General features: G+C 51.6%; 1 protein-coding gene across 1 annotated transcript in view; it reads right to left on the bottom strand.

Moving 5' to 3' along the window:
- Positions 1-7,535: 7,535 nt before the first annotated feature.
- Positions 7,536-26,229, bottom strand: part of LOC144720672 (folliculin-interacting protein 2-like) — a 40,747-nt gene continuing 22,053 nt past the window's right edge. The window contains exons 12-17 of the mRNA XM_078597610.1: positions 24,963-25,123; positions 22,320-23,400; positions 16,288-16,453; positions 15,767-16,066; positions 15,096-15,208; positions 7,536-13,733 (exon numbers count right to left, since the gene is read on the bottom strand). Coding sequence (XP_078453736.1) covers positions 13,661-13,733; positions 15,096-15,208; positions 15,767-16,066; positions 16,288-16,453; positions 22,320-23,400; positions 24,963-25,123 — 1,894 coding nt within the window. The 3' untranslated portion in view covers positions 7,536-13,660. The remainder of the gene's footprint in view (positions 13,734-15,095; positions 15,209-15,766; positions 16,067-16,287; positions 16,454-22,319; positions 23,401-24,962; positions 25,124-26,229) is intronic.

The following is a 26,229-nucleotide window of genomic DNA, read 5'->3' as shown; positions in this document are numbered from 1 at the left end:
GGACAAAGTCATTGTTATGCAAGTCCAAGTCGAGTCGCAAGTCATCAAATTCATGACTCGAGTCTGACTCGAGTCCAAGTCACATGACTCGAGTCCACATCTCATAGGTGGGACAAAGTCATTGTTATGCAAGTCCAAGTCGAGTCGCAAGTCATCAAATTCATGACTCGAGTCTGACTCGAGTCCAAGTCACATGACTCGAGTCCACACCTCTGGCAGCTTGTTAGCAAAGACACGCCTGTTTAATACTGCTGATTGACCACGTTGTTGCTAGGGGCCTTCTGACGAAAAAAAGTTTCGATGGAAATCCATTCATGAATGAATGCATGAGGCAGCATTCAGTGAGTTTGTATCCAATATTTTTCGTATCAACAGCCTGTGATTTAACGGGAATACTCTGACCAATAACAAAGTAGAAACCAGCAAAACGTGTTTAACATGCCCGAGTCTGCTGACGAGACCGAGGTTTGTACTTATTCCCAAGTTGTGCATTTAAACAAACACTGCTGCTGGTGGTCGAGTTTAACTCTGGAAGGCCAAGGGGTTGATAGCCCAAACATAGTTTAGTTTGTATTTGGCAGATTGGAACGGAGGATTGATTTAATCAACGGCACGAGAACTCGGTAACACAAACAAGTTACAGTACTGCCGCCTAGTTCCAGAGTTTCAATTCCTGTGGACAGATGAGGTATACGAAGAGCTAGAAATGGAAATAAGTTACTGGGGGAACTCATAAATTGATTCCCTCACCTCACTAGATCGGAGGGGAGGAGCTTTGCTACGTTGGTGGGTCTCTGTGCGTGTCTGTGGGTCTATGTGCGTGTCTGTGGGTTTCTGTGCGTGTCTGTAGGTGTCTGTGGGTCTCTGTGCGTGTCTGTGGGTTTCTGTGCGTGTCTGTGGGTGTCTGTGGGTCTATGTCCGTGTCTGTAGGTGTCTGTGGATCTATGTGCATGTCTGAGTCTCTTAGAATGTATGTGGGTCTCTGTGCGTATATGTGGGTCTATGTGCGTGTCTGTGGGTCTGTGAGTCAAATAAAAAGACTAATCGTCGATTCCTTCCAGAACGTAGTGGGGTTCAAATTGGCACTCCCGTTCCTGGTGCATGTCGGCCCTTTTCCACCACTGGGTTTACGGGCAAATGCCCTGGTGTCCTTCCTTCGCGGTGTTGGACACACAGCGTTCAACAGATGTCATGAGGATTATTTAGAGTGCTCAATACACCTTGGTGCGATCACATCGGGGTTGTTTCTTACTGTGAAAATGGGGCCACGCTACTTTACGGTGATTTTGAGGTTGGGGGTTGGGGGGTGCAGATGAGATCCCAGGCTGCTGGAAGTCACCATCCTCTTTCACCCCGAGATTAGTGGGTTATAAAAACCGAGCTGAATCGTCGAGCCGGAGGGCCCAGGTCACTGCACATCAGCCGTTCCATCCCTCCAGTTCCTCCCAACTGCGAATGTAGATAATTGGAACCCCCACTGTATTTCACTTTACACATTTAATATACGCTTAATCACATGAACGCTGGCATTTAAAGCAATTATTACAGTAATGGAGCTCTGCCCTTTAGACGTCTGCTGCTGCTGCTACACGCGTGCGCAGACTTGACATTTAAAGTTGAAGAATTCCTTCCTAAGCCTGGCAAGTGCTCGCGCAGGCTATTAAACATCTCCAATTACACGTGCAATGATTCGATGCCCGGGATAATGGGGTTATAAAGTAACGCTCGTGTTCGTTTTCCCGGCGTGCCAAATCACAATTCCTGTTACTCGCGCGACTCCAACCGCCTCTCTCCGATTCTAAACGCTGTAGGATGTTCCTCGCTTGGCAATGCAGTTTTCCCAAAATAGAACCTTTTTTTAATTATTGCACGCTTTTATTAAACTCACTCTGTTGTTGTCGTTGTCGTATCCTCAAATCTTGTAACTCAATTTTAACCCACTTCCCAATGTGGTATCGACTGCAAACTTGGTATACTTATGTCATACTGACGACAATACCATATTCTATCATAAAAAAATTAAACGATATTTTTACACGCTTTCTATGAACTCACTGTCTGTTGTTGTTGTCGTATCCTCAAATCTTGTAACTCAATTTTAACCCACTTCCCAATGCGGTATCGACTGCAAACGTGCTATACTTATGTCATACTGATGACAATATAATCTATCATAAAAAATAACATAACATCAATTTAAATTAATTTTTAAATTTTATGATTCGGCTTGGGTCAAATTGTCCACGTTATGGCAAACTTCGGGGCCACTTCTTGGAGTCGTGGAGTTCTGCCATTACTCGTACGGTACATTTCATTAAAGCGTGTTTTAAAAAAAAGTATTTTTAAATATTACTTATTCGTTTGTGAAAACGCCGTTGTTGAGCACAGTGCCCGAAGCCCCCAAAACGGTCAAGCCCCCCAACAGCAACAATCAGCACTTTGAATGTTGTAATAGAACATCGTTAACACGTTGTCGATTTGATTGAGCGAGCGAGGTTATTGTATGGACTTGGGAAGAGAGACGATGGGAGGGGATCCCCAAGTGATGGCCGTGCGAGAGAAAAAGCAGACATAGAAGCGAGGTGACCTGCGGTGTGCCGAGTGGCTGGGTGGATGAAGAGCAAGTGGGGGTGAGACGGAGTCATCAACACGGGTGGAGGAATCATGGTAACAGCGATAAGCAGAGTGGAAGGTGGGGTAAGGGGCCGTCCATAAATGACGTCACGCGATGTTGGACGATTTTTGACCCCCCCCCCCTCCTCGTCACACGGCGTCACAAAAAGTCAGGCCCCCCTCAAATATGACGTCACAAAGCTCTGCCCCCCCCCCCAAATAAAGCATGCTTTAAATCGCTTTAAACTATTGTCATTTTAATGCGTATTTAATGTGGCGCTTCACTCTGATGTTTTAGGAGAAAATATTTATTAAAAAGTCTATTTAATTAAGTAGAACGTGTTGTCTATATTTATTTAAAGTTGCGCATTTTGATGTGACGTCACATTTCTCAACCCCCCCCCCCTCGTCACACATCGTCACAAATGTCTGACCCCCACCCCCCCCCCTTAGTGCGTGACGTCATTTATGGACGGCCCCTAAGTGACCATTGGTGCGCCAGTGACTGAAGCGAATTAGCGAGTGCGGGCTCATCATTGAACCCGACGGCTTTCAGTTTCATGTATTAGGTATAGTAGCCCTGTGAGCCATTCGGCTCTTGAATCGGGTGCAACCGCAACAAACAAAAAACAAGAAAACATCTTAAAGTGACTATGCGCAAACAGAAAAATACAGAAAAAAACTGCAAAGTCTTCCTGCAAAAAAGGAGCACCGTACATCAACGCTGCGCTTGAACCGGACCCAAGTAAAAAACACGTGAAGCGTGTGGCGTCAAATCCGCCTCGCAGCTGGGCTCATTGCGGATGCGATTGCCGCCCGCGGCCCCGTGAATGTCGCGGCTTGGCCGCCACCTGCCGACAGCGCAGCGGAGCTCTCGGCTCCCTGCAGCCCCCGGGGCGCAGGCTCGCGAGAACGATGCAAGGAGCAATTTCACACCACCACCACCACCACTCCACCACACACCCCACCACCACACACCCCACTCCACCTCACACCCCACCACCACACACCACACTCCACCACACACCCCACCACCACACACCCCACTCCACCTCACACCCCACCACCACACACCACACTCCACCACACACCCCACCACCACACACCCCACTCCACCTCACACCCCACCACCACCACCACTCCACCACACACCCCACCACCACACACCCCACTCCACCTCACACCCCACCACCACACACCACACTCCACCACACACCCCACCACCACCTCACACCCCACCACCACCGCACACCCCACCACCACCTCACACCCCACCACCACCACACACCCCACCACCACACACCCCACCACCACCGCACACCCCACCACTCCACCCCCACACACCCCACTCCACCACACACCCCACCACCACCTCACACCCCACCACCACCTCACACCCCACCATCACACACCCCACCACCACCGCACACCCCACCACTCCATCACACACCCCACCACTCCACCACACACCCCACTCCACTTCACACCCCACCACCACCGCACACCCCACCACCACCTCACACCCCACCACCACCACACACCCCACCACCACACACCCCACCACCACGGCACACCCCACCACTCCACCACCACACACCCCACTCCACCACACACCCCACCACCACCTCACACCCCACCACCACCTCACACCCCACCACTCCACCACCACACACCCCACTCCACCACACACCCCACCACCACCTCACACCCTACCACCACCTCAGACCCCACCACCACACACCCCACCACCACCTCACACCCCACCACTCCACCACCACACACCCCACCACCCCCACTCCTCCACACCACCTCACACCCCACCACCCCACACACCCCACCACCACCCCCACTCCACCACCCCACACAGCACACACCCCCACTCCACACACCCCACCACCCCACACACCCCACCACCACCCCCACTCCACCACCCCACACAGCACACACCCCCACTCCACACACCCCACCACCCCACACACCCCACCACCACCCCCACTCCACCACCCCACACAGCACACACCCCCACTCCACACACCCCACCACCCCACACACCCCACCACCCGACACACTCCACCACACCACACACCCCCACTTCACCACCACACACCCCACCACCACTCCCACTCCACTCCACCGCACACCCCACCCCCCCCGACTTGTGACGAGTAAACTTGACACGTCGCCTTGATACGCACAGTGACCCCCAGCGGGATGTAACTTACTTTAAAATCAAGTTCTTTAGAAGCGTTTTTTGTGTTTCGTTTAGTTTGTGGTCCTTCCCCCGCGCCTCCGATTAAGCACGTTTGGCTACGTACCCGGGGTGTGAAAGAAGTTCAACAAACACCAACACACACACAATGGCGGAGCCAGGATTTTAAAGGGGGGGGGGCAACCCCTACAGGAATAAAAATGATAGTTGTTAGTAAGGACTTGTCTCTTGCTTTTTATTCGACACGTGTGCGGCGATGGCGCAGCCATCGATCGAGGGTCGAATTCGAACCGCGTTGTGTGATCGGCATCGCGCTCGCTGAAGGTGTTGATGCCTTCAGGGAAGTCGTGGATAGTGTATACGCAACTGCGCACAATTCTGAGTCACTAATAACCGCTTGGCCGTTACTTATTGCCAATTATGGACTCAGACTATTGTCCGATCATCTCATCGAGTCCCTGGCACATAATAATATGCTACACAGTGGCAGTGGGGGTCGCAAAATGCCAATTTATTACTAATAAACTCCAATGCTCCGATCGAAATTAAGGATTTCGATCGGATCATTGGGGGGGGGCACGTGCCACCCACCCCCACTGGCTCAGCCAGTGCACACACAGGTACGTAGCAGACTCTTCAGATCTGTTGAACACGAAGGCTTTCGCGACCAGTATGATTCATAATAAAGACTTTTGGGTTAGATGGCGTTATTTATAAATGCGTCGCAACCCTCCACCACCCGACACAGCCAATCAGTAAAACGGGGTCACGTCGACTGAAAGACAACTAGTTCACCACTTTAGCCCACCGGTGTCTTCAGATCTCGCCCCGCCGACTGGAGGCGCCGTCTCCGTTCGTTCTCGACGCGCGTCCGCCTCGAACAGCGGAACTTGCGCGAGGTTCGCGGTGAAACGTGGCCACTGCGAACCGCGTGGTCCGACACTGCCTGGAACACACTTTGGCAACCACAACGTTGTCCCCAAGTGTGTTTCACCAAACTTGATATACGAAAAAAAGCGCGATCCAGCCATCGTTGGGAGACGATTCTTTATTTATTTGTGCTTTCCATTGAAGGGGGAATCCCCAAGGCCCCCCCCCCCACAGACCCGATCAAAATCCTCTTGCATTGAAACGAAAGAAAAAAATAGCTGCAGTTTTCTCGCAGCCATTCTCAGGGCCGACGTGGACCTAATCCTCATGCACACAGAGAGAGAGAGATAGACGGCGAACTTCAGCAACCTTTGGGTGCACTACTCCCCATCACCCGCACACGGAGGGAGGAGAAAATGAGAGACAACACAAAGGGGCCACAGTTTCGTGCGCTGTCCTCTCTTCGCAGCTCCATCTATGCACTGCTCAAAGTTTTGTTTGCCGGCAGCGATTTTGTTCTTGTCGCCACTGGCTTCACGGTGCAGTTTAGGGTCGCCAGCGGGCGCCAGGGGGGCGAGTTGGGGGGGTTGATTCTCGCCCTTGATCTGACCAGGCCATGTTGGCCTCTCTTATCAGGGCAGACTCTCTCCTTAAAGTTGACCGTCACCTCACCCCCCCCCGAAGATTTCCTCTCCAGTCACGTGGCCCCAGAAGGTCTGTGTGGTTTGCAGAATACGCTATTACTGGTAGGAACCTCCTGGTTACACCAGCTCACAGGGGATTATTGTGTCCGTCGTGCAGGGAGGGGCTGGTCACCCTTATACAACTCAACGTTTAACCTATTCACGCCGGCTTGTGCCCGCCCTCACAGTCGGGCATATTTGCGGAATACACCACGCCGCCGTTGACCCTGGCCATTGACCGAGCAACCCAACGTTCCTACCAGCTCCCTCCGCAGGAATGTGTTTTCTTTGATGCGGGATCGAGGGCCTTCCTACGCTGCTGGAGGGAATTATTTGATCGTATTTCGCCACGCTGGTCTGTGCGGGGTGAACAGACGAGGAGCACAGCACAGTACAACAATGGACCTTGCAGCACTGCCCTCTGCTGGCGATGTAGCCCTGCAGCAGCAGCAGCAGCGTACGGTATCTATGCCACTTCTCGGCGGTGAGCGTCCCATGCACTTACCTCGTCCAGACTCAAAGCTGCTTAGCTCATGAAATCTGACGAGATCGGGTAATTTATCGGGTTGTTTGGCCATAGGCCCGACACACACGAGCTGCTGTGCTTTAAAAACACTGGAGACCGCTTCCATCCGTTGGGAAAATGAGCCTTATGCGTTAAAACCAAACCCTCCCCCCACCTCTCAATCATTTGGCCGATCCAGGTGCATTGGGAACTGGGGCACGATGGCATGCACGGGCAGGGAGCATTGTAGGGATGGGGAAAAGATTTACTCGGAATGCAAATATACCGCAAACGTGGCCCATGTCCAATACAAAAAGACTGCAGCCACAATTTGACAAAGGAGACTGTGTTTGATCTCTCTCTCAAATTTAGCATTCTCAGGAAGAACGTAATCAACCAGGTAGGGTGTTGACTGTTCTGTTATCCGACTCTGTCGTATTACATTACATTTCTAAGTATACTAGATTTGTGTTTCTATTTCATTTATACCTGATGATGATTGCTTGTGTTGCAATTGAAACGTCGTATGCTGGTATTTAATTTATTATTTTCTCTCTATAAGTGACTTTACCGAAAGAACTAAAGAGTAACGGAGAACGCCTCAGCAGCGGGAATCGCAACTTCTTTGTTAAAGAAGGAAACACGTGCACAAATGCCATGTAAACCGTTGTACTTTATTCAAAAAAAACACAGTTTAGAAAAAAACAATTCACAATACTCACATACGGCATTGCAGTTCCTATAAAACCGCTGTAAGCGAACCGCGCGAGTGTGGCCTCGTCCGCCGTGCAAGAGGCACCTCGCTCCGCGGGGCCCTCCCGACCCAACCCGGCCGCAGCCGCCGCTCTCCCTGCGAGGTTTGGGAGCGGTTTTTGTGGGACCCCCCCCCCCTCTCCCCGGGGAAGAGGTCCCCTTCACCCCTCCCCACTCCCCCATTGCACGCTATGAAACTGCAATTATGTTCATGAATGTTATTATGCGCGTCGCACCCTTACCCACCTCGCATCTCCCACGTCTGCATTGTTACCGCATGAACTATTACTCCCCGAAACCTCGACACCGTAGTAACGACGCACATTTGCCCCCCCCCCTCACCATTTTTAAATGAGACTTATTTTCCCTTCGCTGGTGGTAATCGTAGCGACAATATTTCTGCCCGTTTGGGGGGGGGGGGGGGGGGGATACTTTTCGCATGCAGACGCCAGAGCCTTGACAGATTTCACAAAACACGACTTCAAAACGAGTGGCTGCCCAACGCCTCTGGGGAATTACGAGCCTGGAATTGCGACAAAAACATTTGCCGTACAAACCGTTTAAATGGTAGGATTTCATTATAAAGCACCATGCTTTAGTTATAGACAGGTCAGTTTTAAATATAAAGAGTAACCATACAAGAGAGTGTGCTTTCACAGAAAATGCGAGAGAAATCCAAGGCTTTATAGTTAATCAATTCATGCGGCATGTGGATTGCGCATATTATTTTAAAAACGACAGCACTTTGGGTCGGCTGATTGTTACGGACAGAAAATCACTTCACAGAGATGACTATGGATACACTTGGCACTAAAAGCACTCGCGTATTTAATGCATTTGCATCAGTCGGTTTCCCTTTTACAATCTGTACTTTTTGGAACGTAAATTGTACCAACTGCGAAATTACTCTGTTCAACTACACTGCTCCAACTGAGGTGAAAATACTGCAAGTCTACTTAAAAAAACGTCCAAAGCTGTTTTTCTGGCTCCTAAAAATACACCCAACTGGACCACGGGAGGGAGAGTGGCTTATTCTAGACGGTTAAGTGCAATTTGGCACGCAGCAATTATTAAATCAAAGCATAATTTACCAGCAAAATCACAAAACACGAGCACCGCATTAGATAAGACTCGTTCGTGATTAAATACATTTAAAAAACCCAGGCCCAGGGCATTTGGGGTATAACCGCAAACTTCCGCAGCACCTATTCAAGGTATGTAATATTGCAGACGTGAGGAAACGACTTCAAAACGCCACAACTCTCGGTTGCCACCACACACACAGCTCGACAGGATAGCGCCCCAGGGCCTAACAATTGTTGAAACCCGCGCATTAATTTTCGCAAAGGGAGGGGACGGGCTATTTACGTCTTAAATTCAGGCACTGCAAAGAACGCTCTCCATTTGTTGCGTGTCCGTTTGGTGTTCTACATTCATGGACGCACAGCACAATGTGCACACAAGATGATCACCGCCACGGTTTAACGTTTACAGTGCGCGCCAGTGCCATTAGAGAGCATCCAACGAAGACGGTATAGGGCACGAGGCAGCGAAATGGCGAACACCAGCCTCACCTGCCTTCCTTCGTCTTCGCAGTGCTCACGATCACCAACTTAGGTTCACTAGCGGCACTCGTTTTGGACGGAGCTGATCCCTAGCGGCTCAGTGGCAGAGCGAGCGGCTCGCCGTTGGAAGGTCGAGTTAAAACCCTGGTTCGGAGCCGACTGGGTCCATCATCTCTCTGGGGTCGATAACACGAGTGCCAATCTGCGAGGAAGTCAACGGTGCTTGTCCTATGTGCAGACTCGCTCCCTGCCATAGGAATGTGGAATTTCCACCACTGGTTCAGGGCTGTAAACTGGGGGGGGGGGGGGGGGGGGGGGCGAGTGCCTCCTCAATGCTCCAAATGAGGAGTACATCACTGGTCAGAATTCATTCACAACTGGTGATGTGCATCCTGGCCAAGAGTTGCACCCAGGAGGCCACGATGCTAAACGCAGCGAGTGAACTGCTGAACCGTCACTCCTTCATGCACGCCGAATGTGAAACTTTAGTTAATGCTGTACAATTGTGTCCATTACAAAAACAAGGTAATATCACGCATTTGTTCACCCTTATTTCTGACGAAGCATATAGATCTGAAATATTGTATTTTCAGTATAAAAGGTAAAACATTAAAATTGGGCTTTTAGTGACGAATGTTAGTGTTCAAATCAGTCATTGTCCTTCAAAACAACGAAGTCGAATCTGCAACGCTTTGCTCCATGTAACACGACGTAAACCAGCGTGCAGTGGCCTGCTGCCCCCCCCCCCTCCGTTGAACCGTCGACCGCAGCGGGACAGTCCTCCACCCTAGGAGGGAAGCATGCAAGGTGGGCGGCCGAGCTGACGTCTCTGCAGCGTCTGGGTGGCTGTGGCGCCGCTACTGTGGCCTTTGGTAGGAGGCGACGGTGCCGGGCGGGGGGAGCTCGTCCAGGACCGTCGTGAAGGTCGCCCCCCCCCCCCCGCCCGCCCCCCACAAGCAAAGCCCTCCACACGCATCTCTGTGAGCTACTTATAGATAGAAGTGACGGGGACATTTATATTAAATATAAAACGTGGTAATTTTTAGGCTCAAGAATGAATTTCGAAATGGTGTAAACCCCGAGCTGCTTTGAAATCATTAGGCTTGCGCAGTTTAAGACACCGTGGAGAACTATGGCAACGTTGGTTCATAACATAGCAAACAATGTAAACAAAAATAAGCCACGTAAACAAAGGGAGGGAGATAACCCAACGGCTGGCAATGCACAGATAAACAACACTGCAATGACTGCCCCAGGCGTCAAGCGCTTCCCTGGCAAATGTAATTCTGCACAGGTTGTTACCACAAACCGGCCTCGCCAAACAAACAGAGGCGGCGGATATTGCTGCCACCAGAACCCTTGGCGATGACCGTGTTCACGTATCAGATGGAGATGTTCGGGTGAACGAACCCATTGGATGGCTAAATCGCTGACAACTGAAACTCTGACAGGTCGCCCGTCAAAGGCAATGCAAAACGAGAAGACGGTGGAGCTGTGGTACACCCGTTGACCACGTAAATGTTCATGGAATTAATCGGTCATGGCCATTTCTTTCTGAACCAATGGACGACCGTGATCACCAATGCAACATCCAGCACTGCGTTGTTACATCTGGACAAGAAAACACACGGCTTTAAATTTAAAATCGAGTGAGGGGCGCAAGTGGCACCCTGCAGGCAGCCCAGGATGGCCCAGGATGGCCCAACCAGGGCCACAGAGGGAAGGAAGCCTGGCTGGGCTCGGTCGTCCACGACACCAGAGTCGGCTCATTTTCTAGTGGTCCAGAAAACACGGGTGAAAAATACGAAAAGGGTTGGGGGCAGCCAAATGTTGTCGATTTACCTTTGCGAAGGTTGTGCCCCTCAGTGTCTGGGCCAAGCGCTGTTAACCAAATGACACAAACGCGCGCGCGAGCAAAGGCGCGATCGTTCACATTCCCAGACGACGTCATGTTGCCGTCGCCAGCCGTGGCTTTGTTGCAGCAGAGGTTAATTCTGCATCAGCCGAGTGGAGCGAAGCTCTCAGTACCGCCAGCTTTTTTTATTGCTGGAAGTTAGATCAAAGACAAGCTTTGAAGAAACCATAGAATGTGGTATTTCTCTTCTCAATTAGATCATGATAGTCGAAGGATAAGCGAAGCAGAGCTTGTTATACGATCAGTTCCGAGAATTCCCGAGGCTATAAAACAAAGAATATTTCAATTGGAGACTCCAGGAGCCCCATGTTTCCTTTGTGCCTCACAAATGAACGTAGCCGCGAGACTTCTCCACCCGCAGAGCGAGCGCGCACAACGGCAGCCGGCAAGGAGCGTTCAGAGGCAATGTCGCCTTCTAAGAGAAGCCTTGGGAACACGCGGGGCCATTACACGAGGCTGGAACTCGACAGCTCATTCTTGTCAATATACGCCACGTGGGTATACAGGTAACCTGACGGGGGACTCTGAGAAACACCAAAGAGTCTCAGTGGAAATCCTCACGGGCAGCTCTACAAAGAAGTGGCAAGAGTTCCCCACTGGCCCGAGGCACAAAAACCTGCAATGATTGACGGCTGCGCAGAGGTGCAATTTGACACACACACACGTGGCGGCATTGGAATGCGTTCCCTTGGCTGTGGCAAGTCAGCGAACGTCCAAAGTAAGAATGAATGTTAAATTATTTATCTTTTGGCAGGATGTAGTGTTTTGATGCAGAGTTGACAAGTCATTTCTTATTTAAGTCTTTACTGAAAAAGCAAATCGTGGCGCCAACACACACGCACGAGAGCGTAAACCAAGGCTGTCGCTGTCAAGACAATGCACGAATAAGCGCCCGCGACTGGGCCCAGTCATGCGCTGTTGCTGCTGCTACGGCTGCTGTTACGGCCGGGCGAGCGGCGTTTTAATTTCCACAGTAAATCCTACCAAACCCCAAGCGGTTTATTTGGGGAAGGAGGAGTGATGAGTTACTTGCAGAGGTATTGCATTCACATTGGAGAACATTCCTCGCATTTGCACAGCGTTATAATACAACCTCGGGGTGGGGAATTAGGATTTTAAAAAATATTTCTTGACTTTGTTCGGCATTCCGTGGTTTAGGAATAAGAGTTCTCCAGAGAATTTGAAAGACCCGTATGTTTTGTTTGGGAGGGAGAGTTGTGAATTTTTCCCGTGCAACAATCTCGTCTCGGTGGACTCTCACGCAGTTAGAGTTGAAGTCTATGCAAGCTTAAAAAACAAGGTTGAATTGTGGAGTTTGTATAAGACTCTGTAAAATGTCTGTATGCTTTTTGAACGTTGTGCACAACTAGGGATGCAGTATTCGCTACGATGGTCTCACCGAGGTTGGATGGAATCGTCTCTACCGCGAGCGACGTGACGACGCGCCCGTGGCGATTGGGCATGAAACCGATAGCCGCAGCAGAGTCACGGGGGCGGAGGCCTAGGCGGGGGTCGTTAACTGAACTGCGGAATGGAATGGGCTCCACACGGGAGCTGCAGGGTATTTCTACGCATGGACAAAAACAGTTCCACCCAGCCAGCAGTTCCACCCAGCCCCTTCGTCAGACAAAAAAATAAAATCGAAGGGAGTGAGCGGAGCAACACGAAGAAGGCCGAAAGCGGCCAAGGGCATCGTGGCTTGGCAGAGCAGGGGACGCGTGGGCGCGGGGGTTTGACAGCGAGCTCCCAAGTCGCGGGGCACTCACCCATAAGGGGTTCTGAGGAGAGCCCACTGCTCGCTGCAGTAAACAAACGGCGCTTCAACTCCTACGCACAAGTCACGGTGCAGTGTATGGTGGGGGGAGGGGGTTTCTAACATTAAGATTAAAACTAAAACAGGACATTTCGACGGCCGACATTTGTGAAATTGCAGAGCGTCTCTGAACCAGAAGTTTCGGAGCTACAAAATGCATCGGGTCAGACAGCGGGGCTTCGCCCTGTGAAGGCTTAGCGGCATACGTTTGGATATTAAGTGGAGGCGTTGCTCAAGGCGGTATTTCTCCAAAGAGACTGAAAGTGACTTGGCGTTGATCCTCACTGCTGAAGGGGATGCCTCCTTGCAGCAAACAAGTGAACAAGCGAAACAATAACATTAGGCAGCTCATTAGATACTGCATCTGGAAACCTCAACCCTCGTGCTAATGCTCGGAGCCGTAATGCGTCACTTTGGGTTTCATATCAAATCGGGTTAACACTTCTTTGTCCAAAGAGCGGTTTCTGGACGACATGACTGCCTGTTCGAGGCAGCACGAACCATGTGGCGACAACCGAGATTAAGACTCACCACGGCACAAACAACCAAGACAAAAGGTACCATACGTTAACGTTTTCGGAATGTAACGAGAATTCGTCAAAGCCTTAACCAGGAGGTGACCAATGCAGGCTGCGATCCGGACCAGAAGTGGCAAGCAGCCAGCACTGGGTCCCTGCACCTGGGACGCTGTAGTGCAAGCGAGCACGTGGCCGGGCAGCAGGGTTGCCCAGGAGTCACGTGAGGAACGGAGGCTCGGGGAGGGCCGTCGCCACGGCTGCCAGCAGTCCCACGTCACTGGAGTCGCCCCTGTGGTGGGGACACATGACGCTCAAGACAAAGATCTGCCCCCCCCCACCCCTTGTGTTGCCTTAACAGACTGTTGGGGCATAGGTGCTGCTAGCGAGCACCTATGAAGGCTGTCACGGCACACGAGAGGGCGAGTGGCCCCACACCACGCCCAGCGGTCTTTTGTTTCCTATAGTGGTGATGTTTTACACACCACAGCAGGTACTCTTTGGAGGCAATGTTGATCTAGGGGAGGCCCAGAACCGGTTAAAATAATCGCCACTGGTGTTGGCTGAACTCGCTCGCTGGATTCGTAGTGCAGCGTGCTAAACGCTACCACTATCCCTCCCCACAGACGCTCACAACAACCACCGCACTCCTTTCACCTGGCACACTCACCACCACCATGGCCACCACTTACTTCTACCACTGAGTCATTGGATCAAAAGTTGAGATTAATATTTCCTGTGCGTGAATTTCTTGTGAGCATTCACTGCAACAGGCTGTTTTTGCACAACTGTCTCTATGCTGGTCCATGATTCACAAAATTATGTCTGGGTATTGAATAATCGGGCCCCAGTGTTACACAATGAAGTACCGGTGACTGCTGGCGAGCTTGATACTTTTTAAATGCCAGGATTAATCTACCTCGGACAGAGTCAGAGAATGTGGCCTTTTCATACGATTGCTGGTGTAATCATTCAAATTTCACCAGGTGCCACAGTGCGGGGGGGGGGGGGGAATGGCAAAAGGAAATGAGTTATCGCCATTTCATAATCCGGACATTGGCAGCAGTGCTTTTTCGTTTTGTTTTTAACAGTTGAGCACAAAACGTTAAAAAGCCAGCAACAGATGGTGATGAGGGGGGAGAATTTACAAAGTCGAGCAGTGCGAGGGAAAACGCAGAAAGAAAAGTGTTGCGAACCGAAGTGTGGCGAGCAGGCAAGTGGTTGAGTGAGATGGTGGGTGAGAGAGTGGGTGAGTGCGTTGTTACGACCTGCAGTGGTCGTTGAACAGTGTGGATGAGGCAAAACAGTTCGGTAGACAGTTCAAGAATGTGTGGAGGAATCAATGAGGCAAGCTCACGAGAAGTTTAACCATGCATTAGCGACAGGAGAGTGATGAGGCGACTGACCAGTGGCGAGCGAGTAATGGAGCAAACCAGCCAATGCCAGATCGCTCAATCACCAGCCAGCCGCTGCTCTACTCCGAGTTCTATCCGATGCAGCGAGGTGGGGGGGGGGTGGAGATCCGGAAGCTCCACCCCGCAGATGCGATCGTGCGAGAGTAAACGTGTATCACGACAACCCGTTTCGGCCTCGAATCCTGTGCGGCTCCGAGCGTGCGGAGGATCACAGCCGGGGTGGGTGGGGACAGTCTTACCCGAGAGCGGCGGTGATGGCTTCCAGGCCGGGGTTGTCCGGGCTGGCGCAGAGGGCCAGGGCCTCACTCCGACGGCACAGCTCCCGCAGCCGGTCCTCCAGGTGCATCATGCACTGCGGGGGGGGGGGGGGGGGGGGGCGGACGAGCGTGCGGCGGGTTACCGAAAGCCTCAACGTTACATATGGATTAATAATAATGCAGTGGATGGCTTCTGGATACCAAATGCACAGCTCGATGCCAACACCTGGCACAGTGAGAGTGGAGCACACCTGGGGGGGCTTATTTACGAGTTGAAAATAAACCAGCAGCCATTAATGCCTCCTTTCCCATCCCTCCATGTCTATTTTTTGTTACACATCCCATCAGCTACACGGATTTTCTCAGAGTGCATACTTTCAGCAGTATTGCGCGTCTCTTCAGCAGCCAGTCTTGCTCGAACCAATGCTGGCAAACTGCCAGATGTTGACACCGCAAACGCACACTCACTGACGTAAGGTTGAATCTTTCCTGGAGAATGAATTGCATAGCTCCGTTTCGATCGACTGAAAACATAGAACGTGACCTTTTCAACCAATCGTCGGTACAATCGTACCAATTTCATAACTCTGCGATTCACCTGGAGGGACAGCCCCAGCCTCACACAGCCCCAACACCCTGCACGAAGCGCTCACAAAGTCCGCGGAGAGCCGCATCTTCCACAGCTGCAGCGTCGAGTGGAGGAGGTCGCGCACGAGGCCTGACGGCCGCACGTCGTCGCTCTCCACCAGGCGCCGCTCTTTCTGCACGCGTGGCAAAGACGTCGGCGACGGCAGTGGCCGCCCCTCCTGGCCGGCCACGGAGGGCGGCCCGGCCGTGGAGGCCTCGTCTTGCGGGGGGAAGAGGGGCTGCGCGGCGAGGAGCCGCACGGTGCGCTGGTCCAGGTCGGCGAGCAGGCACAGAGTCCGCTGTAGCGGCCGGTCTGGTGCGCAAGCCTGTGACGGGCGCGGAGAGACGCAGCGCGGAGCCACACGGCACCAGGTCGGGAACGTCGCATCACTATGGGTAGTTTAAACTGTGTGAACATTCACCGCAGGCCCGGCTCGGGCCGATGGATCATCATCTTGCCGGTAACCGCTGGGAAACATTTGCGAGTCAGACACGCCGACCTCTAAAAAGGTGTGGTTGTGACACCGTGCCACACGGAGAGGCTTACGGAGAGGGCTTGCTGCAGGCCGCGGCGGATCTGCTCGACGGCCGCGTCGCGCGGGCAGCTCAGGCCCTGCAGCACGAACTCCGGCACGAAGCGCGAGCAGCAGCCGCCCAGCAGAGAGGGAGCCAGGCCCGGCCCGGCCCTGTACCACACCTGCCGCATCTCACACCTTACCCAAAGAGACAAAAATTCCCCCGTATAGCCTTAGAATGTTGGGGCAAGTGCTGTTTGCGAGCACGGAGTACGAGAGCGTGGTGTGGTCAGCGCCACACACGGCCGCCTTCGTCTCCCCAGCGCTGATGTTCACACACTGCAACAGTTACTCATTTATGGCTGATTGGCCCTCGCTCGGGGAGGCACAGAAACAATTTAGTTGTTCATTACCGATGTTGGCTGTGTTCGGGAATGACTCTCCGATCGCCTGTTTAGTAGCGTAGTGTGCTCATCACTGTCCCACTGCTCCCCATAAACACATCTGACACACAGGCACATGTGAATAAAATGCACGCACAGAAGGATGCACACCTATGCAAACAGATGGATGAAAATAAAAACAATTAACGAGGACACACGCCAATGCAAATAAATAGATACAAGTCCAAGTAAAATACATGCAGACTCGTGCTCAAAACCAGATGCACAAACAGACGAGTATGCAACAAACACACATCACATGTACATACACACACACACGCATGCACTTGCAGACAAATCGCACACTCACCCCCCCTTTATTTTAAACCACTATGCCCACCACACTCACATGGTCCAAATCATTTCTCTGCCTGAACTCTTGAAATAGACATTACCAACCTAAAACGAGCGTAATGTGCATTGTGCCAGTAATTGACTCGTTGACAGGGGAGACAATGAATGGTGTATCCACAAGTGCTCTTAATGACAGCCACACTGCACACACTGACAGGGTGGTTATTTACTTCGACGCGACGTGCATCCGTTGCACGTGTGGTGCACGTTGTACTGCGCCGCAAGGCATCGCCCACACACCCGATTAGTACGGTAGGCGATGTACGGGGCGAAAGAAGGTCAACATATATACACACACCGGCCATAGTTCACATGTTGACCAACAATGCGGTGTTGTTCAACAATGGACAATACCTTGATATTAAAGAAGGCCATAACCACGGCTACCTTCAATACTGAACAAATACCTTTGGTGGTGGAGAAAATCCCAAAGCATTGAAATATAAGAAATCGTCATCACAATCAAGGTATTTGAATTTGTACATTTCTTAATCCCCCCCCCCCCATACAAAAGTTCTCACGCTGCGTCCTGCGGAGCGCTGGTGGCGTCCGCAAGGCTGTGCAGGATGTGGCCCACAGTACTGCTGATATTTAGAGACATTTAAACTTTGAAGAATACGTGACTGGTGCGCTGTTGTGATAGGGTTTTACCCTTTCAACTGGTACAAAAACTGACACCTTTATACATGGCATCATGTTTGCAATAACCACAACACAAGCAGTCAAAATGCAAACAAAAAGAAACAACTCTGATAATGAAATGCACTGTCCTTGAAGTTGATACGCCTTTTGGCGTCATCTGGTCCAACACCAATGGAGACTAGGCTCTAAGAAAAGCTGTCTCGGGTGTGGACCCAATCAACTTCAAGGACAGTGCATATCATTATCAGAGTTGTTTCTTTTTGTTTGCATTTTGACTGCTTGTGTTGTGGTTATTGCAAACATGATGCTTTGTATAAAGGTGTCAGTTTTTGTACCAGTTGAAAGGGTAAAAACCTATCGCTATATTTTGCCACTGATAAAGGAGGATTCATAGTGTAAATGGTGCACTGTTGTCCACGATTATCGTTCGAGGGTTGACAGCGAGTCAGTGGGGCACGAATGGCTGGGGCACCACTGTCCCCCGACTGCCCTGCAGTCGTGTCCGCGGCGAGCCCTCTCGCAAGACAACCACGTCTGCCGTTCACAACTCTGCTCGCATGACGTTGCTCTTCCCTCGATTGCAGCAGAGCAGGTCTTACGATACCTCCAGGCACCACCAATCCAGACGACGGTGGGTAACGGATGCGATGCCTGTTCTGCCCGACTGATCAATTATGTACAGGCATTCCGAGAAAATCACCCGATCCAGCAACGTCGTAATGGTAACTCTGCTGCAGACGAAACTTCGGTATTCAGATTTACAAAGCCCATTACAGCGTCGAAAACGGGAATGCGTTTTAAACAATGTCAAAATGCAACGGTGTTTCTATTAGCTCCCATCGTATCATGAGAGCAACAGCAGTGTTAAAAATAATTAGGCAGACATAATCACGTATAGAGTACTAAAGATGCGAACAGGTGGCATGCAGTTTAAAAGCGATTTTTTTTCCTGCTAAATGAGCATCGAGGCAATACTCCTGGGCAACCCAAGCCAGTCGCGAAAATTCCACATTCTTATGATAAGGGCCCAGTATACCTTCAGAACCACCATCCTTACATGTCCCAGAAAGTGGCAGTCACCAATAAAGTATTGACACCTCCGAGTTGGGTAAAATGATTACCACCTTATGGAAGGATGATGGGCCAAGTTGTCTGCAATCGAGATTTGAACTCCCAGCTTCCCAAGTGGGAGCCGAGCGCGCCACTGCAGCTAGACGGATGGACGGCTTCAAGGTCAAGCGAGATGCATGCCAACAGAGGGATATGACCTCAATTTGCAACTGACAAAATGGGAAAGTCGGGGCCATTACGATTCTACAAAATTTGCTTTCCATAAAGCCGTGTAAAACGAATGTCAATGTGCAGGCCGAGTGGCCGGGCGGTTGCCGCTCTTTGCCATGACGCCGACGGTTTGATTCCTGGGTAGTGGGGGGGGGGCACCTTGTTAGTTTCTCTGAGGAATGGATCAAAGTGCCGCTGGTCGGTTAAATGACGCGCCGTGCAGACTGCGAGCAGCCTCCTTGCCGTGTCTGCAGGATCAAGCTACAGCGCGCTCATTAAAACACAAAGAGCTTGCCGCAAACGAAGCACAAAACCTCTCTGATCTCGTCAAAGAGTATAAACCATCACGCAAAACTCCGGTCATCCTAACAGCAGCGGCTTTTGGCCATCCATTAAACAAAGACAGCCACTGTATCGTGCGTTTTCAGATGCACTTGTGACCATCTGGAACGCTCTTCCTTCTGATATTCGGAGCTATGCACTTTTAAATCTGGACTGAAAACTAATTATTTTGAGGACTGCTTTGTGTTTTAGTTTGCCGTCCTTCCCCCACACCTCTTATTAGCATGGTTGGCTACATACAGTGCAAAATAAGTTCTTATACACACACTGGAATGGCCCAATGGAACCACTCTGCCTTTCTCCTGCTCTCGGCATCTTGAAAAGAAAATTTGAAGGTAGCATGTAATCTCCGGCACACTTTACCGATGCAATCAGCACATTTTGAATTTTTTTTCCAAGAACCACAAGGGTGTTACAACTAGCCAGGGAAATTCACATCCCAATTAAGGTCTCGATTAGCTGAACCGCAATTAACATTTAATAACGCATCTCCCTTCATCAGCAACATTTCCATTTCCCTTGAAGGTGCGGTCTGTGGCATAGCACATCCGTCTTAACACGAGCGCAGTATGGATTAAAGGGCCGGAAGGGATTCAAGTCATTAAATACAACCGAAAAAAAAGTACTCAATTTGAGGAATACCAAATGTTTTGGGCAAAAATAACCCTTGCCTTCAAGCATCTGCTGCAGATATTTATGCTTTTAGCAAAAACTTCTATACAATATTTCATGTCTCTTCCCATGAACATTAATAACCAACTTCAACTCATTAGTGCTAGAAGTTTGTGCTTTAACGTTATATTTCCCCAACCTCGTGTTCGCTGCTCAAAAGTTTGCACGTGTTATAAAATTGGACTGATAATCGTTATTATCATCATCATCATCATCAACGCATACGCAGTGCTGTTTCACAGTTGTGTTGGTTTCTATTATTCTGTTAGGGCACCTTAAATTTGACCAAGCCTTGAGTTCAGTACAATTTTAATTATAAGGATTTACTCCCTAGAAATGAAAAATGGAACCCTGGGGGTATTAACCGCAATGTGGCATGCAGGCCCCGAGTAGCTAAACCTGAACCTCGCATGTAAGGCTTATTCCTAAATACTGCACATACATCACACCTGTGGCCGGTTGGACACAAAAAAAACACCTTGGACGTAAATTCTCCAAGTTTCTTTAAAAGCTGTACAAATCAATAATATGGGCCTATCATCTTTTCAAAAGGACAAAACTCAGATGTCTCTCAGCTTGGCCTAAGTCTACAAATCAAAACTGCGCAAGTTTTCTATAAATGAAGCTCAAAATACCTGCTACCTAATTTTGGTACAAAAAAAAAAGTCCTGCCGCACGAACAAAGATTCCAATACAAAGACAGGTGGCAACCCGGTCCTGTTCTTCACCTGAGGACGGCTGCTTGCGTTGTGGCCGAAACGTCGTGAGAATTATATTTTATTAAGTTTTATTTTTATTATTTTATTATTTCCCTTCTACGTGACTTTACCGAAAGAACCAAGAAGGTGGCAACCCCTCCGTGTGCGAAACGAGGAGGATAACGTCGCTTCAGTTGTCTCGTACAACCGGCTGCTGGGCCACACGAAATACAAATTAAATGCAGAAAAAGGTTCCATGTTGGCCTACTGCGCCACACTGACCAGATGCGTTTTAAGGTGGTGGGAGGTACCCACACTTTACCCCACCTCGCGCCCTGCCAATCAACTAGCTGTGTATAAACACGTCGGCTTTCGTGACCAATATTATTAATAAAGTTTTTTTTTTTTTCACAGCCAATTAGTAAGAATTGTCATGTAAACAAAATGTGCCAATTAGTTACTATTCTTGGTTCTTTCGGTAAAGTCACACCTGATGATGATTGCTTGTGTTGCAATCGAAACGTCGTGAGAATTTTATTGTTTTATATTTGTATTATTTTATTGTTTCCCTTCTACGTGACTTTACCGAAAGAACCAAGAAAATGAATCCCTGCAGTCACGAAAGCTATAAATCTAAATTGGTTACCACTTTAGCACACCGGTGTGCCGGCTGGTGGTGGGTTAATGTCACATTTATATATTTATGCGATCTAACCCAAGAAAACCTTTATTACGATGAGCTGTGGTGTACACACTGATAGTGCTGGGTGGACAGATGTGGGGTATGGGGGGGAGATTCAGGAAACGTTTCTATTGTTATAACTGCCGCGTCGGCAGACCAAACTGGTGGCCTCTGGAAGTAGTCCAGCGTGCAGAGCCATTACACGAATGCGGCATCCCCAAACCGGGCTCGAAACGTAACATCACGCTTGACTCGCGAAGGAAACCGTGGTGAATAAAAAGGACTTGTTAAATAATCGTTATTTAACATTTTAGCGACATGTTCATGAATACACCGATTTAGAGGCGAGGTTGTTGGGTTAAGTAAACATCACGATTGGCATGAGCGTACCAAGCACGCCGGCCCACGAGGTGGCCAATAAACGGTAGTGCAGAAAATCTGGAGTGGACCTGTAATTTTTAAAAAAAATGTTATTATTCCCTGGCACGAGTGGGTTTTCTTCACGTCCTTTATTTCTGTACAAAAGCAAAATTCTCAAAGGAATTGTCAAACATCCGCACGCTCAGTCCCTTTAACATCATTCGCACATAGTTTACACAACAAAGGCTCATTCCCTAACAGCGCGCTTCACCCGCACCGAACCTCACAAAAATGAAGTTAGGGTCTACCTTGGCTCCTCCCACCCTCAACCAGTATATATACAAATACTGTGTTCTTGGAATTTCTCTCACTTGATACAGCTATCGTGCTGTGACGGTTCCACCTGAAGACGGAGGCTTGTGTTGCCTCCAGAAACGTCGTGATTTATATTTTATTTTATTAATTTTCATTTTTTACCTACGTGACTTTACCGAAAAAACCTAAGAGTATGAATCCGCACCAGGGCCCGACTAAAACAAAAACAACTTTTGAATTCCGCCCCCCCCCTCCTCCCCCCAAGGACAGCTTACCGAGGCAGAGGGATTTCACAGTCGCTCGCACGGAAGGCCCTGTGCAGTGGCGATTTGGCCTCTGCAGATGAATCACCGGCACGCTCGGTCACACTGCCGTGTCCACCGTCACCTGTCCTGGCTGCAACATCAACGCCGGTGTCCGCATGGCATGGTTGTCTCGCGTCCGGAGCGCTGCTCCTCGTGTCCATCGCTGGCCCCGGTGTTTGTGAATCGTCCTGGGCTGCTGCCAGTTGCCCACCCAGGTCTTTACCCAGATCGGCAGAGTCTTCCTGTGTTTTGCAACTGGAGACGAGTTCGTGGTCGTTCGCGTCGGAGTCGGAGGAGGAAAGCGGCTCGGGTTCGTGGGCGGCTTCGGAAGGGCCAATCTTGTGACAATCCGACGTTAAAACTTCCTCATTAAAGGTCACGTCTGCGCCCCCAATAGCACCTTTCCTCTCAGGGCTGAGCTCCCCCACAGGAGACAAACGTTTTATTTTGGACATGCCTGGCACGCGGCTTTGCCGTGCTACAGCCGCCCTTCCGAGAGCCGCAACACTTTCCTTCATCGGTAGCAGCTGCACCGCACACGGAGCGGGCGTCTTGCTGCCGATACGACCCTCTCCCGCTCGGTCTGCTCCGCCGCCCTTCGCATTCACTTTGCACCGCAAGGCGAAGGCTGATGTAGCCAAGTAGGAAAGCAGGCCACCGGCGGTGGATGCGTGCGCTGGTTTATCCCCAGCCGTGCCGCGGAGCTGGATCCCGCTCTGAGTAGGGAGCTCGCTGGGCTGCGTCACGTCGCTCTGCTCCTGCGATTCGCCGCTCTTCACCACGCTCACCACCACGTAGTCCGACATCTCCACCTCCCCACTCACGAGGGACGTGAAGAGTCTGTAGCCCGCCCCTTCGGCCTCCGGCATCTCCACCGCGTCGGGATGCTCTGTGGGGCCCTGGGGCCCCTCAGTCTCCCGCTCCTGCAGCGGGGGGCAGCGGATGAAGTGGGTGAGCACGCGCAGGACGCGACCGACGGCCGCGCGGTCCCGGCCCAGCACCACGGTGCGTGCGAGCCACGGCGTGTCGCCCACGCAGCCCTGCAGCGAGCCTGCGTACGTGCCACACGCAAAAACACAAAATATTCCCTCGTATAACCTACACACTGTCAGGGCAAGCGCCGTTCACGAGCACCTATAGAGAGCACGCCACGGAGCACGAGGGAGTGGTGTTACCAGAATCATTGCGGGCTGCCTTTGTCTCCACCCCCCCCAACCCACCCTGGACTGCTGTTTACATACCACACCAGGTACTCATTTAAAAGCCTGGCGAGGCCCAGAAACAGTTTGCCACCGATGTTAGCCATGAGCGGCAATCGAACTCCGGTGGCTAGGTTTGAAGCGCAGCGTTGCCATTAGCCACCAAGTAGCGGTGGAAATTACCGCAGCGCTCGTGCCAGGCTAGGTTTACCGAAGCCACCTGACGTCATCATGTCGATGCTTGCTGGCAGAACATAACGAGACAGACCCAGGTGCTATGGATTGACCAAAAGGTGCACCACCACTGCTCCCCACTGGGCCAAAGCAACAACAACCGCCATTCGCCACTAAGTGGCGGTGACGTCACCACGACGCTTGTGCCAGGCCATGTGCACCTTGAGGCCACGTGAAGTGTCGAACGCCCGCTGGCAGGAGGTCACGGGGCAGACCCAGGTGCCACGGGTCGACTGACCGAGATGACTGGCTGATGCACCACCTGTGCCCCCTACTGTACTAACTTGCTGTGCTTTAGCTACCCGGCGCTCCGCTCGTTGTTGTGAGCGTTGCTCCTCCGCCCTCCGTTGTTGCTGGAGGGCGACTGCCTCCAACTGCCCAGTAGCGTCCTTCACGAGCCTCCTCCACTGAGGCCGATCTTGACACCGCTGGTACCAGTCATCGGCAAGTCCACTCAGCTCCACATCCTCCTGTACCACATCACTCCATCTCTTCTCCAGCCCGTGCCGCGCCCGTTTAGCCCCCTCAATCCGGCCGAACAAAAGCTGTTTAGGCATGCGGTGGCTGGGCATGCGGGCTACATGACCCAGCCAACGCAGCCTTGCCTGCCGGAGGAGCTCACTGATGGGACTTTGCCCAGATCTTTCAAGGACTTGTGAGCTCCTCACACAATCCAGCCTGGTTAAACCCAGGATGGATCGTAGGCAGGCCAGCCTAAATGTTTCCAACCGGCGAAGATGCTCCACTAGGGGGGTCCATGTTTCGCAAGCGTAGAGAAGGGAGGGAATGACCGTGGCCGAGAAGACCTGAAGCTTCGTGCGGAGCGACAGACCAGGTAGCTTCCACACAGCGTTACGCAACCGATGAAAAGATATTGCCGCTCGACTGATTCGGAGTGAGACCTCTGCTGATAAACTGGAGCCGGTCATAAGCACACTGCCCAGGTATGGGAAACTCTCCACTCTCTCCACAACTGCCCCATCACCAATTGGGAGTTGTGGGGGTGGAGTGTCCGATGGTACAAAATACCCAGGCACGTACACACATGCGTGCTATGGCAGCAACCACTGCACGTATTCCCGTGTGCACACGCGCAGCGTGGGTTCCCGGTGACAGCACGCGCTGTGTGTGTGTGTGTGCGCATGCGCGACCACGTCGGCGTTGCTCCTCGAGCGCTCACACAGCTGGGCCTGGATAGGGTTGAGGTTGTGCGGCGGCACCGTGGTGGCAGACCAAGACAAGGCTTGGGCGGTGCGGGCAAGGGGGTGACCGCCAGGGGTCAGCGTGGCCACCCAACCCACGTGGTGAGTCAGCACGGCCGTCAGCAGGGCCTGAATAAACCTTCACATGCATCCGCACACACACACACACGAAGATCCCCTGTATAGCTTTCACAGACTTTTGTGGCAAGTGCTGTTAGCGGGCAACTATGAAGGCCGGCACAGCACACAAATGGGTGGGTGGCCAGCACCACGCCTGGCCGCTTTAGTCTCCCCAGTGGGGATGTTTACGCACCGCACCAGGTACTCATTTGAGGCCGAGTCGACCTCGGGGAGGCACAGGATCGGTTCAAGTAATCGTCACTGGTGTGGACCCTTGAGTAGGAATCGAACTCGGGTCGCCGGTTTCGTAGCGCAACGCAATAACCGCGATACTACTGTGCACGCGCGCACACTATTATTACACCTTAACACACAACACAGCACGATCTACACCTCGGGTCTCGAATGCCATCTAGCCACGCTACGGCAGAACTAGACACGGTTTGCCATCCCGGTCCGGACCACAAGCTGGGTCCCGGACCGCGTGGCTAGAGGCTTCTTCTCCCTGCCGTGGAACTTCGTAACACAAGCATACGAAGAACTCCGAGCTCCTCACAGGGCCCTCGTTATATGCCCCTAGGCTGGGGCTGGCTCCGCCCTTCGCCCCGCCCACCTTCCAGGTCTCTCGGGCTCCTTCTGGAAGGTTCCCGAGAGCTCCTTTGGACCACGTGACCGCCCCACGGCCCCCGTCCACCGGTGGCCCCCCTCCAATATCGTCCGGTCACGTGACAGCAGGTCAACCAGCGTATCATGCCCCAAGGTAACCCTGGCTGGCTGACGCTCCCTATCGCTCCCTCACCGGGGAGCCTGCACCGCACACTGCTCGCGGTGCCTCCGCGCTAACCAGCGCTCGCCCAAGCCCCGCTAGGGTTGGTACTACATCCCGTAACCCGGGCTGCCCGTAATGACAACACATTACCGGCCGTGGCTTCGCAAGCCCCGGCACCATACAGTGACAAGCACAGTCACTACACTTGTATCTTACAATTTAGCATTTACAGCAGCTTACAAGGGTCATCTAAGCATTTGACTGTATTAACCGTAATGCCTCCAGTGCAGCAGCACCATCACCACTTGTTGTACTGGACTTCTATGCCACCGTGACTTTGATTGGCACCTTCACCT

This window comes from Lampetra planeri, chromosome 9 (genome assembly GCF_965212315.1).
Source record: "Lampetra planeri chromosome 9, kcLamPlan1.2.h2, whole genome shotgun sequence".
NCBI lineage: Eukaryota > Metazoa > Chordata > Hyperoartia > Petromyzontiformes > Petromyzontidae > Lampetra > Lampetra planeri.
Note: the sequence above shows the minus strand (reverse complement) of the source record. Positions and strands in the feature narration are given on the sequence as shown.